We start from the raw sequence: 12,607 nt of genomic DNA on the forward strand, positions 1-12,607 counted from the left end.
GTACAGCAGTTCTTGTGTTTTAAAATTATTAACCTAACRTTTAGACCTACACGTAGCAGATGGTGTCCTTCAAAGGGCCTTTATTTAGTTAGCTAAGATACAAATTCAGCTATGTTGCAACCAACTTCATGAAAAGCTTCCACTCTGTGTTCTTTATTTTGAAGTGGTGCTGTTAGAGGGAAATACATTCCACAATTGTAGTGTATATTCAAGTGCAAAATCCTCCCAAAGAAATGTGATCGAGATCAAGAATGCGACATTACAGTTCACATGGATGCAGGCAGGCTTGGGTCACCTTCTTCCCTCCTGCAGGCCCTCCCCTACTTTATGTAAGTCCAAATTAGCTCTCCAGTTGTGAAGGGGCAGTAAAATAGCAGATGAAATTGAGGGAGATGCGTTGGATGTSGAAGAATTAAATGATAGAAAATGGCACTTTCTGTTGATGAGCTTTGAAAAATGCTTCCTTCTGAAGCYGATCTATAGCCTCTCTAGAGTGGCCTATCCCACTTCCTTGCTGTTAGCTCCTTCTTTGTGCCGTYTCCTTGATGAACAGTGTGTCTGTATATATTCAAGAGAGTAAAATATACAGCCTAATACCTTCTACCAGGAAAATGAAATCCACTTCTGCACTTATTTCTCAGAAAATAGAAGGCAAGAGCTAAACTATTAAAGTATTTGTAGGCCTATGTATTTTGTTTATCATGCTAATCTAGACAAATTAATTTAGATGCAGGCCAGATAAAGTCCCACTTTGTTGTCCCCAGTCCCATTGCCCTAAATATTGCAGCTTATTCCATAAATGATTATTGCAGAAAGGTCAGGGAAGTCACAAACTCTTTGCAGCYTGTAGAAAAAGATGAGCTACATTTCTTTTCTCTCATAACTCCTGCACGGTCAAATCAGATGGCAAGAATGTCAAGCCTCTCCCTTTGCTTGGAAATTCATTGAACAAAATATTTTGGGAGCTGACTTTTAAACTAAACACTATCAAGGATTTTAGTTGCAACTGGATCAGCACAGGAAGAAATGGCGTCTTCATCCCTAGGAATCTAAGGAGAGGTCAACATGCTCAAAATTTAGGGGAATCAAAGAAGAACTCGTTTAAAGAGTGAGATTAAGAAAGATGTTTTTGAGGATCGTGGCACACTGTCTGTACACCAGTGGCTCAGAAAGGGAGCTCTCTCTGTGTAGTTAAATCTCAGGTCACTGCTTTAAGGACTTCTTTGAGAAATGACACTGAGTGACAGAAAAATAAATGAAGATGTGGAAGCATCAGGTATTCAGAATGAAAGCCAAGGAGCGAGCAAGCTAACCATCACTGCTGATGGAATATATTAGCTAGAGTAAAATTGCAGATATCGCTGATGGATTTTGCAAGGAGAAGTGGTGGCATATCTAGAACTGAGAACATGCAGGAACAGAGTTCGYAGGGGAAGATTTTTGTGATAGCTCAAAGGAAGAGCAATGAGCAAAGATAAATAATGCCAATAAATGAAGGAGAAATAGTTTGAAGGTCATTTAATTAGTTTAGCTGCTAGCACCATGGTGTATAGAATTGGGTAGTTAAGACTGGGGATTTCAAGGTTAATGAGATTAGATTATGGATAATAGAATGATATAAATTTAGAGAATTTAACTATTATTTGAAATGGGTTATTTAATAAAACTGTTAATTAAGGAGGGAATCCATATTATTATCTTCTCTTTTAAAATTAACTGTTGGGGCTCTGGAGAAGGRTCCCAGCAAAGTCCTGGGCAGGCTCAGAAGAGAGGTGACTGGGTTAACTGGAAACCCCACATAGCATCCTCTGGAACCCAGCTGGTATCCCACATAAYGCCACCTGAAGACTTCATTACCTCCCAGCTGAAACCATGGGCAGCACTTGTTTTGTTAATCAGACTTCATGGTGCCGTTGAGAGAGGAGTGACATCCCTCATGCTTAGAGGCTATTAGAAGCAAACCGTTTGCTTGGGCCTGATTTTATCCTTTAGACCTAGTTTGCAAAGCAGGAAAGCCTTTTCTCCCCCCTACGCAGCCATTTGGACTCTGCCTCTGRAAYGGAGAGTCCTGCTCCARCGTAYGCTGAKACCCTTGCACGTGGTGTAGCAAACAAGGGAGGTGATTGCCAACTCCAGCAAYGACAGTAAGAGAAACGCAAGGGAAYYGTTGCCTCACAACAGCTTTTGGTTGCCGCATAAGCTCTCTTGAGGTTATGTTTTGTGACCCGATTGCCAGTTGTAGTACYTGGGCATGCAAAAGCTATATATGCTCTGCCCTGGCCGGCCAGGGTGGGGTGAAAGCAGGCAGGACTCCTCTGCTTTGCTGCCTGCCCTCTTGCTGGAGGTGATTTTTAGGGGCTAGGGTGTGCATTAAACATGACTCAAGGCTTTGGACCGAGCCATGCTCTGCAGCTCATTACTTGTTTGAAGCAAGAGCTTCAGATCAAGGCAGCAGGAGCTCAGCCTGCCCCGAGGAATCGCCCTCCAGAACGATGCTGCAGCATATTGTGTCCGGAGTCTCCCAAGCATAACAGTCCCCTGGAGACCACTAAAAGCCAGTGGAAATGAGAGTAGCCACTAAACTTCTCTAATTTATGCCAGGGCTAGTCAGGCCCAAAGGACTGTTTGAAGGGCTGAGACACTTTCTCCTCCTCAGCTGTTTCAGCCCAGCTGAGAACAGAGCCAAAGACCTAGCTGCGCTGATGCTGCAATTCCAAATCTTCATAAGGGCAAGATTCAGTCCCCCAGCAATCTTATGTGCTGTATCCCTGGGGCTCAGCTTTGTCTTAAAGATGTCTTAGCCAAGGCAGGCTAGATGGGAATCTTCCACATTTTAACAAGGTTTTGTGTCTACTTGTAAATGTGATTTAAAACCGGTTTTGATGACTGCGGCTCTCCTGGGGCAGGCAGAGCTAGTGCTTGCTGGGGAAAAGCAACTGTGTTTCCAAATCGTAAGGCAAAATCTTGTGATTTTTGAGCAGGTRAGAAGGGAGTCTACAGCAGCATCAGGGATACAAGGTCTCAGAGGACATAAGAAAAACTTGCACCCAGGCAAAAAACAGTGGATACTGTACCTGCAGGAGCCTGAAAAAGCCTGTGTGTACAATGACTGGATGTGCAAATAAATGAAAGATAATGAAGGCAAAGTCCTAGGTTTGCAGAGGGAAAATAAAGTGACAGTTAAAATAACATGCACTAAAAATGCTAGAGATAGAGAATTTTGCACTTGCCTGACCCAGTTTGTTATGTTAGACAGAGGATTACATGAAAGGATTAAGCTTTGCTGTCCTTAAGGTCACATTAGGGGTCACAAGTCTGTGGCCTTGCCTGATCCCTGGCTTGCAGGGAGCAGAAATTGGGAGGCTTTTTATGGGGCGAAAGGGACTTGTTCACTGGCGTTTGAAGTCAGACTACTTTGCTCCCGTAGCCGCAGAGCTGCTAATGCAGGCCGTAAGCAAGCAGAGCAGCGTAATCTCAGGAAGGGCTTCAGGATTCTCCCGGGGGAGGCTCTGGCAGCCCTTTCCCAAAGGGTGTTAGGGTACCGCTCGCCCAGTGCAACAGCCGATGCGACTGCAGCGAGGCAGGGCTGTGCCAAGCGGCGTTGCTCTGCGGTGCATTACCCTCTTCCCTGGAGTTTTCTCCCTTTGCTTTGGTAAAGTTTACTAGCTSCTTGTCAAGGAGCTAAGAGAGCCGAATCTGAAAGATCTGAAATTTTTCCCTGGCTAAGTTTTCCCATGGTTGACTTGAGGCTGGAATACTAATATTGTATCCGTCTCCATCTGCAGAATACCTGCCGATGTCTCTGTGTCTCAACAAAGCAGCACAAGGACATCTATCAAGATCTGAATGTCACTGTAGGGACTGTGCTTTCTGCACAGAGCCATCTTTTAAACATGCAGATATAGGGGCAGAGTGTGTAGGGACAAAGGATGACAACAGCTGACTCCTTGTGGACTTGATTCTTTCAAGCATCATTTCTCCTCCTTCCCGTGTGCCTCCTCTGTAGCAGCTCTTTCTGTTTGTAGTAGCTTCCCTGGATTTCTCTGTCTTGCCAACCCTCTGTCCCATTTCAAATCTTAGGTGGAGAAACTTCAAGCATACCTTTTAGTTCCTTTTGCTTGCCATTGCATTTGCCCTTCTGCAAAATGTTTGGGGACACTGTAGAACACATGTCCCCCCCCTCCCCCCAACAAAGTTGCACTGGAAGCTATAGATGTGGCTGAAAATGAGGAAGACGTCTCACACATACCTCTTCGATGCATCAAAAACACAGCTGGGAATGTTCATTTTCTCTTTATCATTGTCAGGGAGGTGGATACTTACAATTAAATATGATTTTCCTGTCAATTACCTCATGCCACTAAAATCTATTCCTTCTTTAAAAGTTCGGTGACCTACTTATGTATTTCAAGCCTGTTTGGGTTCACCTTTCCTCTTGCATTTTGCTATGTCATTCTTTTGCCCTCATTATATGCTTGATGCAGCCAGGCTCCCAGCCATGGTAAATCTCATCATAAACTCTGCTTTATGACCCTCGCCGCACTGGTGCTAAAATGGTCCATCTTTCCCCTTCCCGAGCTCCCTAATGGCAGCAGGCAGAGTTTTAATCACTGTGAATTCAGGTTGTGGTCGGATTAGGTAGAAGATAGGATGCATGTTTGTTGTTTTGCAGTGATGTATTGTTTCTGGGATTACTGTGCTGAATAGCAGAGGGTGTCAGCTGATATTTATTACTTTAAGCTGTCTCAGCTGTTCTGGTTCAGCAAATAAACCTACATTCAAAATGAATGAGGAGCTCTGCTTGCCTTGTATGCCATGATGTGTGCAAATGTGATTATTGCTTCCGAGGCAGGGGAAGCTGAAATCATTGTGGGAGCATTTTTAGTTATTTATTTATTTTTACTCTTTTGCGAGCAATCATGCAGATTTCTAAAGCACACAATCAAGCCAAAAGCTCGACACCTCTCCTCCTAGCCCTGTTGTTGAGCCCTGGCATTCCACACTCTGGGAATCAGCTCGCTCCCTCTCTCTCTAAAGTGATAAGCTTTAAACCACGCTATTGATTGCTTAAGGCATTACATGTTTTACACCTAGGTTATCAGTGTTATTGAAAGGGGAAGACACAAAGCTACTGGGCCTTAAAATGAATCTACCTCTCGTCTTTTCCCATTTGCTCTGAGGATTTCAGACAATTTGTTTTACACTGATCTCTGCCGTGGAGATAAATAAATGAAACTGGAGACATCAGCCCTCCCCAAGGTTAGATTTAGAAGTGTTATTAGTAGAGGGCCTCATGTGCGCCCCGGTAGAAACTGGGCTTGTTTATTCTTTATTTAACACAGCAGCAAGGGCCGATTTCAAAAGTTGCTGCTCCCCTTCAGATAAGAAGTGTCACATAGCGCAGCTATCAAGGTAAATTGGTATTTTCAAGTGAGAACCTCTCTGTTTCTGATTAAGCCCTGAGGACTCCCTCTCTYCTCTCTTAACTCTTTACCTCCCCTCTGCCATGGCCACCATGGTCGGTGGTGAGAGGCACCCCAGCTGCGTGGTCGTGGCTCACCGGATGGGCCTGCTGTGTTGTGCCTTTGGCCGTGCGTCCTTGGGGAAGCTGAGCTCCTTGGCAGCCTTTTGGTAGTTTGGGATCAAGGGCACAGGAAGGCAGCACCAATGCTCCCCGGGGCCAGTAGCAATGGTGGCCCAAAGACTCCGGTCTTTTCTAGGGTTTCGCTGTCATTCTAATAATCAAAAAATGATCGTTAAACATAACGCAGTGGGATTCCCCCCTCCAAAGCTCCAAGGAACTTTTGCCCAGTTTACAAGCACGAAGGTGTGTTGCTCCCCTCTCCTTCGCAAAAGCCTCCCTGCCTTCCCTCTGCCCTGAGCATCCCCGTCAGCACAGATATGTTGTGTTTAGGGTAGCGGATTTGACAGGACTCAAATATGAGAAGACTGTATATCTTGCACTCTGCTCTGTGTGTCCCACAACAGATAAGTGAAAGGAGCAGATAAAGTGCTGCTTTGCCCTTCAGTAGCGTATCCCATTCTGGGATCCCAGCAATAAACTCACGGCTCGGTTATCCACAGCRGAAGTGTTACCATACTGCTTGCAGAAGTCAGAGATGTAGCTCACGTGTTTTTGCAGAAATACCCCAAAGAGTGTCTCAGCCTCTTAAAACTTGACCACATCTGTCCTCACTGAACCCTTGTGAAATAGGGCCATTACAAGGCCCATTTTCTGGGATTGCCCAAGGCACAGGGAACACAGAGTCCGGATCCGGTTATTTCAGTGTTTTTTGTGGATCAGAGCTGAAGTGATTTGACCAGGGTCACACAGGAACTGGCAGCAGAGCAGAGAATTAGAGCCATATTCCCAATAGGGAGCTGACTCTAAAACCAACAGTTCCCTAAATCCACAGTCTCAAAGATAAGATGACTTGCCCAAGATTGCACAGATCATCTGTAGCTGAAGCTGGAACTGAGCCTTGATCTGCCACTGACATACCTGAGCTGCAAAGTGATCCTTTCTCAAAGGACCTAGGCGCTGTGACGTGATGGGACAATGATACTTTCTATGGTCAGAAGAAGGATTTAATAACCTCCCTGTGATAACGTCCACTGAGCGACGAAGCACTTGTTTTTTACACAAAGTTTTGGGGGCTCCAAGGACAGGTGTGGGGCAGATGGGGAGGCAGAGTACTGCGCTTGCAGAATGGCAGTCCTGTGGGATTGGGGGATTCCTGTTCCCTTTGCTGGACTAACGTTACCTTTTTCTGTCTGAAGGACGGCATGAATTGGGTGTGCAAAAATGTCAATGCAAAGAAGAAATAAAGCGTTCTGAGCTGCATGGAAATGGAGGAGCGGTGGGAGCAGAATTCTAGCCTGAAAACGCTAATTTGCTGCTTTCTGACCAAATGTTTTTCCATCTGTGCACAGCTACAGCTGTTAAAAGAAAAAAAAAGAGAGAGAAAAAGAAAGGGAACAACATCRGTTAAAACCTACTGCTGGATTTGGAACTTGACCTGCTCTTTAGTATCATTTTTTTATCCCAATAAAGGAATTATATATTTCCTCCCTATGCATAAATAGTATTAAATGTCTGATTAGCAAGCAAGTTTGTAAGCAGAAGCAAGACTGTGATTGAGCGTGGAGCAGAGGGAGCGGTGAGTTACTGTAATTGCTTAGATGTTCATAGAACCTGCCCTATACATGTGGGTTTGCAGTTGCTGAGGACACTCTCAGGCGTCAGTCACAGGTTTCCCTCAGTGACAGATAAAATGCGATTTTGTTACCAATCGTGAGTAGTTTCTTAAAAAAGGCTGCTAAGAAGTCTTTTGTGTAATGAGGGTAGAAGGCTTCCACATATTCCTGTAGCCATAAAAGAGGAGTTTGATCCTAACGAGACACTGTTGCATTGCGACACCGCTGTGGAAGGAAGAGAAGGGTTATGCGTGTATAATTGAGGCTCTTTACAACTGGAGTARTGCAGGATGAGTGTGCCTAGGGCTTTTCTCGCAGCTGAAGGAGAATTTAGCCCAGCATTTCACCTTGAGCCGGCAAAAACGTGGTTCCTCTGTTCAGTAAGTTCCATATGTGAGATTAGCCTTGATGTTGAACAATCCCTGTTGATTTTCCCTTGATGTTAAGGCAACTCTGCAGCAAAATGCAATTAAGTTCATGATTACTTTCTAGAATGAGATACCAGGTCCCAGGTTTCCTTTTCAAAATGTGCAAAATAAACTCTCCTACCCCCCTCGCTATCCGGGCATTGCTTAGCCCTTCGGGGTGCTCGGGAGATTGCCCTGGTGCGGGCTGACTGCGCAGGGACTGCGATCGCCCTCGCCCCGTGCCGGTTGCACATCGCCCGGCAGAGGGTTAGGAGRCTGAACAGCAGATGGGAAGCACTCTGTAAAACGAGGATTCATTCTTCCCTGAGCTGTCTTTCCTCTAAAAGGATGAAGCCAATGAAACGGGAAAGAATGTTTTTTCCACCTCCTCGTCCCCGCTTCAAACCCAGCCCCAGCTGACAGCGAGCGGGAGTCATTAGCACGCCAGCGCTGCCATGTCCTGTGCGAAGCAAGCTTGGTGACTCCTGGGCCAGTTTCGAATGCACAGATGGTAAAATAATCCCGCTGCCCTGCTTGCCAGCTTTGTTTGCTGCCTGCCTGCGAAAGGCCAAAGAACGACTAGGGAGTGCATTAGCCCCTTCAACCTCTTGGAGACGGACCGGCGGGCAGGATGGGGAAAGCTGCGTCTACTGGAGCATGTGGCTTTACCACGCGTCAGCGAGTTGACTCATGGACCCAGGCAGACGGCTGACACCCCTGGAGCTCCCAGCTCTTTGCTCCTCCCTTCCCCTGGCCGTCGCCACCTCATGGCAGAAACATCTGCACTGTGCACGAAGCAGCTCCTGGCCGCCTGTGTGCTACAGCCCAGCAGATTAAAATCATCTGGGGCCGATTCCAGGTTCCCCCATACATCAGGTTGTACCGTGGTGCTCCGGGGGTTGTTCTGCACGTAGTTCAGCTGTCTTTGCCGTGGCTGGGGGCAGAGGGACAGCTGGGACAGCAACTGCTTTAGCAATGCGACTTGAATCTGCCTGTGTCCGTGAGTCAGCACCCTCTGAGTGCATCTGTCTCCAGCGCTGAAGCAGGATGTGCATACTGGAGTAATACAGCCCTACTTTAAAAACCGGAAGACTGGGAGGGGAAGAAAAAAAAAAAAAGCAGGCTCAAGTGATCTGTTAAGCAATAGCTAATGACACAAAGTGACACGGTTCTAGCTTTGCATGGAATGAGTAAGGAGTCATACGATGCAGAGAAAGATTCATTTAAATGTAGCTCGTTCAGTAACTCTCCAGCTGCATTAGCTTATCAGGACCCCTAGGAATCTGAGCAGCGTACGTTCCCGGCGGCTAGTCAGCYGAAGGAGGAGAAAGGCATCCCAGCACATGTGTGGAAGGTCCCCTTTCCTTGTTAGCGATGCATCCGCCTGATGCAAGCGCCGTAAACCATTGCAGCCCTTTCTCAGAGGTACGCTTGGTGCTAGCCAGGTGGCTAAGTGCCGAACTCTGCGGTAGGGACTCCCAGACCTTGGATTTACCCTCGCTGCACGTTCAGTGCAGGGTGAGATGCTGTAGTACCTCTCCTCTGCCCCAGTTACCACACAGCGAAATCCCCCTGGGGACTCTGGAGTTGCTCCTTACCGCTTGCAAGGGGGCTGAGTTGGGAGCTTCTCTGCTCTCTGTCTGCTTTGCTAACCAGTGGCAAACTTACCCTGTGATAGCCAACCTGTGTCACAGTTTTAGCTTTTTGCATCCCAGAAGCATCTGGGGGAGTAATTGGGTTTTTTAGGCTCACATTATTTAAACTTGGAAATGTGTGTAAAAGACGTAAAATAAATTTCCTATAGCTCCAGTTTGGAAAGAAAAGTTGCCTTACTGAACTCAGGATCCAGAAGTGTTTGCTGGCTCATTCTGCATGCTTGTGTGCAGCTCCACATATTRGTTGCTCGTATCTGTACCCCCCCCCCGAGCTGTGCCTAAAATCCAGCCCGGGAATGTGGTCCACCTGCGCCCGGCAGTGCGAGAGAGGACGCGGCGCAGAGAGCCGTGCTGGGAGGCTGGAGGTGGAGGGTGGGAATGACCGTGACTGAAGTAAATCRTCCTGCGGTGATGGCCGTAAATGCTCTCTGTGTTGTAAACATATCTCTGCGCATTGACCTGGTGGAAATGTAAATGGTTTGGAGGCTCTGTTCGCCTGCGACTCCTTGTCTGGATGTACGTACAGCCCGCTATACCCCGTGCAGCGCCTGGCCGAATATCACCTGTAAAACCGGTTGCAGCAAGCCAAAACGTCTGCCATCACGGAGAGAAATCCGTACTCCTCTCTCAGCCCTTCCGATGCTGTCTGGTTTGTGCTAATCGTGTGAGCGAGGCTTTGTCCTTCCAACTCTGTCGGCTTTGCCCTCTTCTCGGCGAGGCGGGAGGGACGCAAACCATCTCATTGGTACGGGGGGAGCTCTGCCACGCGTTGCATCGATTCATAGGTTTTTAAAGCCGGAAGGGACCATTACGTTCCTCTCTGCTGACCTCCCGCATAGCACAGGCCGTTAAACCCCCGCAGCGAGCCTTGCAGCCGGCTCGGGGACTTGCGGGTGAATCGGAGCGACCTCCGGTAGGACGGCGCCCGGCCTCGATTTAAAGGCTCTCGGTGACAGGCAAATCCACCCCAGGCCTTGAGAAGTTTGTCGCAGGGGTTAATTCCCTTCCCAAGGGGAGGTTGTCTTGCTTCACTTTCACGCCGTTAAATCTGGTTTTACCTTTGTGCTAGATTAAAGAYGCCTCTCCTGCCCGCTTGTGCTCTCCGGAAGGGAAAGATGACGGAGAAGCGAAATTCTCCAAGGGCACAGCAGGAAGCGTGGCTTCAAGTCCCTGCTCCAGCAGCGAGGGTCTGGYGTGGGGACTCGTGTCCTCGTCTGCCTGCCGCGGGATTTTTCACCCCTCGCGCAGGTTTGATGGAGAGGTTTCTTCCCTTGCCCTTGGAGAACGCTGACCAAAGCCGCACGCAATGCTGTCTCCTTTCCCCTGCGCTCCCAGCGCTGCTTCTCGCACGTTAATGAGTTTTTTCTCCTTTGAAAATGCAACTGATCACTAGACTTGTCTTCTTAGCGCTGCTGGGACGGGAGCAGCCCACCAAGCTCGCACCCCCCCCCCCGCAAGGCACGCTGCAAACTGCGCCCCAAAGGGCTCCCTCTTCCGCGARAGCAAAAGCTCGCGGCCGTCTCCTTCGGTTGCATCCCCTGGTCCGGCTGGGTCCCCGCAAGCTCCCTCTTTTATGGGCCCTTTTTGAATTTCACCTAAAAGGGGTATTTGCGATATCTGGTCATGTTGTTACTCGATGTGTAATTTAGATGTCTTTGTCAAAAAATAAATAAATAAAAATTTAGTAGAAAGACAGATCTGTGTTTTGGGGTGGTGCTTTACTTCGACGGGCTCGTGTTTCCAACGGGCAGTCGAAGACTGCGTCTTCTCAAGGAGCTGCTGCTCGGTCGGTGAAATGACTCTCCCGCTTTTCCCCTCTGTCGTCCCCAGAAAAAGGAGACGGTTGATGGTAGCAGAACTAGTCCAAAATTATCTTTAAAGCAAGAAGGCAAGAAAGACAGACTTTGGGAGCCTCTAATAGTTTCAAAATTTATTTTGTGTATTAAAAAGAAGCGTATCTCATGAAACCCGTTCCCCACTGATCTGGCAGGAAGGTTAAGTGGGAAAAAGAAAAGCAGCGAATAATTTGGTTTTGGTTCAGTGAAACTGAGTTTGTGGGCGTATCGGAGGGGGAGCAAATTCTGGTTTTGTTTCTTTCCAACTAATTTGACCCATTACTGTTCCTGCAACACCAGGACAGGCCAAAAAAAGAGAAACTGTTAGAGCTCTTTGAAACATCGGCTCCTTCCCCGCACAGCCAAGATGCCTGGAAGGCTGTCAGAGCCATTGGAAAAAACATTATAGATGGTCACACTTAATTTCTTTTCTCTTTTTTTAAGGCACGCTTTATACCGATTCCTGCTTTTTTTTTTTTCAGCAAAGTAGGAAATACTTTTTCATCTTGTTTGCCTAATGGATTGGATGTGAAGAATATTTCTCTGGCAAGTGAACACCCTGAGAGTTGTTTGACTTGTCACGGCGTTATGCATCGGCCCCCGCGGCCCCCTGCCCCGGCGGCTCCGCGTTTCCCCTCTCCTGGTGCCGTTTACAGCGGGACACGCTGTAATTTATGGCAAGGCTGTGTGTGACCTTGCATGCGCCTGCTAGAGCGAACCGCAGCCACCTTCGCTGCACAAGCCCGGCTTTACATTTACATGATGAATTTAGTGCTCCCGAAAGGACAAGGAGCCGAGTGGATTGGATGCAAAAAAAAAAAAAAAGGAATAATAATCCACAGCCTGAAGGAGAAATAAACAGTGAGATTTTTTCTTCCTCTTTGACCACTGTTTCCCTGCTGTTTACGGCCTCGCGCACCCTAGACTACCGCCTTTAACACGATGCAGAAATCTCCCGGGACCGTAGAGCTGGAGATTTCGGTCCTCGTCTTTTACCTCCTAACCGAGGCACCGGGCTGCTGCACCAACCATGGTGCTGCAACTAAGAGCTTCTCTTTCAAAATTTTATTATTATTTTATTTTGTTTAAGTGGAAACAAGCTCATGCTGCAGGTTTGTGATTGGCTCCCGGCTAAATTGCTGCTTAGGGCTCAGTTGGCCGAATTTGGGGGGGGGGGGTCGTATTTTTTATTGCAATCTGTTCCCTTAGTTCCCTTTCCCGTGCTGCTTGGACGCGAAACTCCCGTAAATCCGCAGTCGGGCTGCGCTGGCGCCGAGGGCCGCCGGGAAAGGCTTTCTGGGAATGGCACAAGCGTGCGCATGTGTGCGCCTCCCTACACCGTTCCCGTTTAGCCGGCTGACTGAGATGAGTATCGGCATCCTTTTTAATGGAGGAGGGGGGGAAAAAATCCCGGTCTGAAGCGGGACGGCTGCAGCGTCCGTACAAGAGGGCGGCAAAACGCAGCCCCCTTTGGCTAATCCGGGGAGGAAGGGGTGCTCTCAGGTGGGTTAGG

The 12,607-nt window shown here is 47.8% G+C and overlaps 1 protein-coding gene across 5 annotated transcripts in view; it reads left to right on the forward strand.

The window, feature by feature from the left end:
* Window positions 1–11,906, forward strand: part of ARL3 (ADP ribosylation factor like GTPase 3) — a 29,453-nt gene extending 17,547 nt beyond the window's left edge. For 3 of the 5 annotated variants that reach the window (XM_026069891.1, XM_026069887.1, XM_026069888.1), the window contains one exon: window positions 3,786–4,788. In XM_026069891.1, the coding sequence (XP_025925676.1) occupies window positions 3,786–3,905 (120 nt within the window). In that variant the 3' untranslated portion in view covers window positions 3,906–4,788. Of the gene's footprint in view, window positions 1–3,785; window positions 4,789–6,780; window positions 7,076–11,576 lie in introns of those variants that run through there. The other 2 variants (XM_026069890.1, XM_026069889.1) reach the window with 2 other exon arrangements.
* The last annotated feature ends 701 nt before the right edge of the window (window positions 11,907–12,607 follow it).

This window comes from Apteryx rowi, unplaced genomic scaffold (assembly GCF_003343035.1).
Source record: "Apteryx rowi isolate R43461 unplaced genomic scaffold, aptRow1 scaffold_3, whole genome shotgun sequence".
NCBI classification, from domain to species: Eukaryota; Metazoa; Chordata; class Aves; order Apterygiformes; family Apterygidae; genus Apteryx; species Apteryx rowi.